Source organism: Sardina pilchardus, chromosome 6, assembly GCF_963854185.1.
Source record: "Sardina pilchardus chromosome 6, fSarPil1.1, whole genome shotgun sequence".
Lineage (NCBI taxonomy): Eukaryota > Metazoa > Chordata > Actinopteri > Clupeiformes > Clupeidae > Sardina > Sardina pilchardus.
The window spans coordinates 7,152,483-7,159,030 of record NC_084999.1 but is presented as its reverse complement, the minus strand read 5'-3'; the positions used below and the strand labels follow the sequence as shown (position 1 = coordinate 7,159,030).

The following is a 6,548-nucleotide window of genomic DNA, read 5'->3' as shown; positions in this document are numbered from 1 at the left end:
AAGAGGCCAGCTTGTAGTGTTGTGGTGAAGAAATGCCGTGAGTTATTGCAATTAGGGCATAACAAATGACCCGTCATGCACAGAGCCAAGTGTTCCACTGCTAACGGTTGGGCTGTGATCAAGCACAAGTGCCTTTGTGTGAACTCAGATTACGAGTTGGGCCTTTCATTCAGTTCAGTTCAGACATGCATTTTCAAATATTTTTGACTTTCAGTGGTGTTGTCATCAATCTATCATTTCTATTAGTTATTTGCTATCTCATAACTGATAAGTCAGGATGTCAGCCAAAGCTATAATGGGAGAAAAAATGAAATGAGAAGTCACCATGATAACAGTTTTAAATAAAAACAAAAATATTCACTTCATCTAGTTATGACTTAATGATACATTCAGTACAAAAAACAGTCCTGCAAAAGGAGCTTTAAAATGTCTCTTTTTATTTTGAAGGATACAAAATTATGTGAAATGAACTCTTTCATATGGTTGCATTGCTGATGACTGTAGCACCAAACCTATTGGCAAAAACATTGTGTTGAATGTCTGACACGAGCTGTAGAGTACAGAGATGAAAAATTATTGAAATTACGGAAATCTCACACATTATTTATGCAAATACTCATCACACATAATAGAAGGTTCAAGGGTCAAATCAGGGTTAACCAATCATGTGTAAGCTTGCAGACTGCCAGACTGCCAGAAGCCCTTTAAAGAGGTTTCAAAATGTGAAGTCAAAGCCTCAAAGAAGCCCACCTTTCAATCCACGCAGGACAAGTGTTTTTTTTTTTACTCCGAGACATTCAGGTGGCAGGATGTCTTGCGGTAGCATTATAAGCCTGGTTATTCAGTCACAGAGAACAATTTTGTTTACAATTGTCAGGTGGCAGGATGTCTTGCGGTAGCATTATAAGCCTGGTTATTCAGTCACAGAGAACAATTTTGTTTACAATTGTCATATCTCTGAAATAGGCCTGGTGGCTACATGCCGCATTGTATAAAGAATATGAAAAATCAAGTTTGCGAGACATGATTTTAGGATGGTTTCAACCACAGATCCATCCAGGGGATTATTCTTTGGTTTGTAAAATTTCATGTTTTGCCCAGTCCTGCCAACCCCCTGGATAATGTTGGACACTGAAAGAGAGAAGGCAGACATGGAAATTACAGACTTGGTTAAAGTTACTTTAAAAGAAAGGAGAAAAGTTTGACTAGAGATCATTGTAGAATTGTATTATGACAAAAGATTTGCTATTTCTCATAAAGAAAACTGATGATTTTGAGTCAAGATCAATCCTGATTCAGTCAAAATCATCAGGTCAATTTCTTTATGGGGAAGTAGCCTACATATTAATATTGCATTACTCTCTATGTCACACAACAACATGAATCACACTACATTTCCTGTGTCCATTCCGAATATCACTTGTTATTCGTTGTTAATATTTTCTTCATAATACAACCTACTTTGAATAGCCCAGAGAGGCCGCCGTGTCCAAGGCATTTTTGCTCCTCACTCCAGCCAGACAGGTGAATACTATGTTCCCTGCCTGAGTGGGCATGTTCCCGCCGTACTTCTCCTGGAAATCCTCTGGGTTGAGCTGTAGAGCACTGCTCACCTGTCCCACTGTAGCATAGACGACAAATACCAGTCATAGCCTACAACTAATGTTGATTAACAAACAAAACTGTAGGTAGGCCTGAGATTTAAACAATATGTATTGGAATTAGAGGGTGGAATTAGAAGGTCCCCCTTCCCCGCACCCCCCCCCCCGCCCCACACACACACACACACACACACACACACATTCATGGTGAGTGATCTGGCGTATGGCTGCCTTGCATCTGGTGCTGGTGATTGTACAGTAGGTGAGGTTCCCCCTTCCTGTAAAATGCTTTGGGTGCCTTGACAATGCTGTGTTGATGTTTCTGAATTCATGGCTACGAGCTGTATTCTTGAATTCTGTAGCCTATGACATCTTTGTAACACCGAAGACAAGACTTACAAGGCACATTCATTGATCCTGGAATGTTTCCATATTCCCTGAGTTCCCATGGCTCACGCACGTCGATCACTGAAGCTGTTCCTGCAGCAAGCAACTGCTTCAGCTGTTCATAAGACACATCGGTCCCTTTGGAAGAACTGAAGTTACGCCATTGAATCGTTCCCCTGCAGGTCACAGCGGGCGAACCTGCAAATCAAACAAAAAACGTCACGCAAACAATCTCCCGGCAGTGGGGTCAGCTCAGTTGCCAGACGTTGCTATTTCTCGCCACAATGCATTTCATCATGTTACTGACATTTGCTAAGTTTCTCTGCGTAATGTTAAGTTAGCCGAGTTCGCAATAACCGCGCTTTGACGATTTCAGGGGAGGTTCTTTGGTAAATCGCATTGACATTTGGTCTCTTCGGTGTCTTATTCTATGTCCGACTTAACGTTTTTGGTTAGTTGGGTGGTTCCAAAGCACCTTCAACGTTACACTCACATTGTACATAGTGGGAATGTGTTCCGAGAGAGTTCGTCAGTGTTCTTGTGGCGCAAGCCAGAGGAATGACATTTCTGTATAAGACACGCGGAATAATTCTTGACACTTTCATGCAGCTGTTCAACGCCATGACCGGGGCAATCGCGAACTCAAAATTACTATATTTACAACACAGTTTTTCGAAACGGACGGGAAAAGTTAACACTGTCACAAGCTAACTAGCCCCTCTGTGTAGCACAGCGGTGGCGATGGGTGTTATGCAGGGGTCAGTTCGCATCCTACGTTTGCGTGGGAATGCATCTACGGCACACGATGAGGATCATGCAAGTCCGAGAACTTGCAGGTGCATTTAGCACGCTCTTCTGCAAAGTGTTCAATGGAGTTCGAAATTATTATTCCTCTGAAATATGCTGCTAATCAACGAGAGAATGTGCCAACAGTATAGAGTTGAGGGTACGGAATTCAGAAGCAATTCAAAATGCTATGTTTAACGTCAGTGCATTTCAATAGTTATGACTGTCATCCTCAGTTTCACAACTGATATGGTAAAGTAACATTTGAAACGGCACTTGAATGTGATCATACGTGTACGACTACAAAATGTGCACAACTGTACTGCTACTGTGCACAATGTAACAGCAATTGACGCAAGCCTTTATTTTAAAATCGCAAATTTCTCGAATAAGGTTTGACCTTAATTGGATACCGTAGTGCGTCAAATGTTGACTTCAGCAAAGGGAACATGTGACTTACTGTGGTTATAATGGTATCGAATTGTTCTCAACTATGTAACCTGAAGAATGTGTGATTTAAGCTTAAAAAAACATTGTTACTTTTCCATAAACAGTTGATATTTCTCTTAACAGTTTGCTTAACAGAAGAGGGGTCACAGTTAGCTTCGCGTTGGGTTGTATGCAAGTGTGAACCAGTTACCCATTTGCTAGCTAACTTAGTTAGCCAGGACAGAGCAGAACTGCAAAAGGGGTGAGTTGTCCTGTTAATTAACTGTCAAACTGTCCCATTGCTTAAGAATGATGTAATAACCTAAGATGCAGTTATGGACGGGCACCGTCATATTGCTCTTTCTCCTGGCCTCTGTGACATTAGTTAACGTTAAGTCTATGGTTGTTTTCACCCGGTGTTATGGATGTTTGAATGTTAATGGGATAATTTACCGTAAAGTTAGCATATTGGCTGACTGATGGGCTAATAACTAGTCAGCAGTCCCCTTTGCTGTTCTCCACAACAACAACGTGTAGCTCCGTTTCTTCTCTAAACAAATCGGAAAGGTCCAGACATCCACAATGCCCGCTGTTATTCCCGAAAATGAAATACGGCGATAAGGGAGGAACGTCACGTAGGTTAGCTTAAAGGTTATGTTCAAATGACAGCTTTGACAGGTATGGCCAAGCGCAAATCACATCTGCTATGTTCATGTTAGTTCTTCTGCATCAGTACTGAGTCGTAGGTTGCCTCCTGCAGTAAATGATTTACTTGAGCTACTGAATTCATTATGCAATATGATGTTATGGACAACACGTTGCCCTGGTCGGTGACTCATTTTACAGACTAACAAGGGCAGATCTCATACATGGTCTGTTATCACTGCAGGGTACGCGCTGGTATGTGTGAGAGCCCCATATTGAGAGAGGGAGAAATGTATAGTGAGGCTCAAAGGTCATGAGATGTTTTCCTGTAATTCCCTAAAGGCTGTGGGTTATATTCAGATCTTGCCCTGAAGCTGTTCTTTATTTAGCTATTCTAACCCATGCAAATTCAACCAAGCTTTCATAGGCTCCAGCCATGCCTCTTAAAGTGTCTGTGAACACTTACGCAGCTGTTATAACCTGCCCTGATGAGGGCCATATCGGCCGAAACATGTCGGCACGTTTTAATGTGTTTGAAAATGAGCCAGCCTAGTATTAAAGCTTTTCAAAATTGAAAAGAAGAGTGCCTCACATCAATCTGTTTACATCAACTTACGCAACTGTCTTTTGTCCATTGACAGACAGATGCGGCTCAAAGACCCTTTCTCTTTAAAGTCCGCTGATATGACGAAGCGGACCAGTAAGCCGAAGAAACCTCGGGATGAGGAGTCCTCGGATGAAGTTGGTGGTAAGTGGAACAGTACCCCTTGCTGTGCGGGGCAAAATGACTCGCCTCGCGGGGAGACAGCATTGCAAAACAATGTCAAAGAAGCAGGCCGGTGTGCCGTTTGTCGAAGCTCCTGATACCTCTGCCTCTGCCTCTGCCTCGTCGTATCTTTACTGCTATGGTAGTGGTGTCAGTAGGAGGCGTTCAGTGATCTGGAGGACGCGTCCTCTGTGTGTGTCCCTGTGCGCAGGCCTCATGTGTCAGCACGTCAGCAAGGCGGTGGACCTGAGCGCGGTGAAGAAGGCCGTGACGGGCACCGTGTGGTCCGTCTGCACCGACTGCTTACGGGAGAGGAACCTGAACGAAGGGGAGGCGGCCGGATCCCATGACATCCTCGTGTGCCTCAAGTGTGGCTTTCAGGTGAGTTAGTGACACACACACACACACACAGACACACACACACAGACACACAGACATACAGAGACTGACACACACACACACACACACACACACACACACACACACACACACACACACACACACACAGAGACTGACACACACACACACACACACACACACACACACACATATTGGCAATGTCATGGTCTTTGGGATATCATATAGCTGTAAAGAGCAGCAAAATGTGATATGCTTTGAAAGCAGAAATGTGCTCCACCTCTGACTGTCTGTCTGTATCAGCTGTGCTTTCTCTCCCTCCCTCTCTCTCCCTCTCTCTCCCTCTCTCTCCCTCTCTCTCTCCCTCCCTCCTTCTTCTATAGCTGTGTCTCTGTGACTTCATATATTAATTATGACTGCAGCCTCTGTGACCCTGACTGACCCTGACTGAAGGGACTTCCAGAACACGCAGGCCAGGGGTAATTCCTCATCGTATCTCTTACCAGTGTTTTTTGGGTCTCTTCCAGGGCTGTAACCAATCAGAGAGCCAGCACTCCACCAAGCACCAGCAGAGTCCTCACCCCGAGGCCCACTGCATCACCATCAGCCTCAGTACCTGGAAGGCCTGGTGAGAACCCGCCCCCCCGCCCGCCTCCGCCTGATGATGAGCAGCGTCTTGCACCAATCACTTGATTAAATGCAGCCATGAGATTCCGAGATGTTCAGTTGGCCGTTGGTTTGCTGTCTACAAGGACTGCGAATGAAATTCTTATCAGCACTTTGAGAAAGAGAGTTATTGTTAGAATGTCACTGAGTAATTGAAAGAAATGTGGTTTAATTGGTAAGTCCACTTAGTATACATTATTCCCACTCACCAATTTAAGGAATTTCAGTTATTGGTGAATACTGCACGGTGAATCATTTGTGCTTGATTCGATGATGATCTATTAAAAGACAGGTCTGTCTCAGATTACACATGGCTTTGCCATTAATGCTTTTGATGTATTTCTGCAGGTGTTTTGAATGTAATGAAGAGCTGTCCACTCACTGCAACAAGAAGGCCTTGGCCCAGACGTTAGACTTCCTTCAGAAGCACTCTGTGAAGGCAACCACAGGTGAGGCCTTGCTGTTCTTGATAGATTTTAAATCTGGATTCATTAGAAATTCATTAGAAATTAGACATATTGGTACAACCAAGTCAGCTGTTTCTGCTGATGTTTGAGATGTTTCTGTTCCCAGAGTGCCTTGCATTTTTTGTGCCTGCTGTGCCGCGTGTTTTTACGGAGCTGTTCTTATCACCTGGGAAAAACGTTCAATTCCGAGCAAAAATATGCCGGCGTTTTTATGAAAACACAGTGCACCTCTCTGTACTGTCTGATCGTTACCTTAAAGAGTTATGCTGAAAAACATTGTGGTTGTCCTTTATGTTATGTAATAACAAATGAAAACCTGAGCAGAGAATCAAATGTGAGGGCACCTCTTGTGGCTCAGCGTCACCCCCCAGTGGCCAAGTCATCCGAAATGTCCAGATGAACCTGACTTCTCAACTTCTTCCTGTACCATTTGTTGGTCCTGGC

General features: G+C 43.8%; 2 protein-coding genes across 4 annotated transcripts in view; one reads left to right on the top strand and one right to left on the bottom strand.

The window, feature by feature from the left end:
• Positions 1-416: 416 nt before the first annotated feature.
• Positions 417-2,748, bottom strand: tstd3 (thiosulfate sulfurtransferase like domain containing 3). The gene is made up of 4 exons (XM_062538249.1): positions 2,482-2,748; positions 2,001-2,186; positions 1,462-1,621; positions 417-1,131 (listed from the first exon to the last, which is right to left on the bottom strand). The coding sequence occupies exons 1-4, from the start codon at positions 2,609-2,611 to the stop codon at positions 1,065-1,067; spliced, it is 543 nt and encodes a 180-aa protein (XP_062394233.1). The 5' UTR covers positions 2,612-2,748; the 3' UTR covers positions 417-1,064.
• usp45 (ubiquitin specific peptidase 45) overlaps positions 2,713-6,548 on the top strand; it is a 43,095-nt gene continuing 39,259 nt past the window's right edge. Inside the window, exons 1-6 of one of the 3 annotated variants that reach the window (XM_062538246.1) lie at positions 2,713-2,934; positions 3,348-3,465; positions 4,490-4,596; positions 4,826-4,995; positions 5,499-5,599; positions 5,986-6,086. In XM_062538246.1, coding sequence (XP_062394230.1) covers positions 2,889-2,934; positions 3,348-3,465; positions 4,490-4,596; positions 4,826-4,995; positions 5,499-5,599; positions 5,986-6,086 — 643 coding nt within the window. In that variant the 5' untranslated portion in view covers positions 2,713-2,888. Of the gene's footprint in view, positions 2,935-3,208; positions 3,466-4,489; positions 4,597-4,825; positions 4,996-5,498; positions 5,600-5,985; positions 6,087-6,548 lie in introns of those variants that run through there. The other 2 variants (XM_062538248.1, XM_062538247.1) reach the window with 2 other exon arrangements.

Coding starts and splice junctions, on each gene's coding strand:
- tstd3 (XM_062538249.1), bottom strand. CDS start 2,611: ATGGCGTTGAACAGCTGCATGAAAGTGTCAAGAATTATTCCGCGTGTC. Junction 2,187..2,481: donor ACATTCCCACTATGTACAAT/GTGAGTGTAACG, acceptor TTTGATTTGCAG/GTTCGCCCGCTGTGACCTGC. Junction 1,622..2,000: donor AGGATCAATGAATGTGCCTT/GTAAGTCTTGTC, acceptor TCTATGCTACAG/TGGGACAGGTGAGCAGTGCT.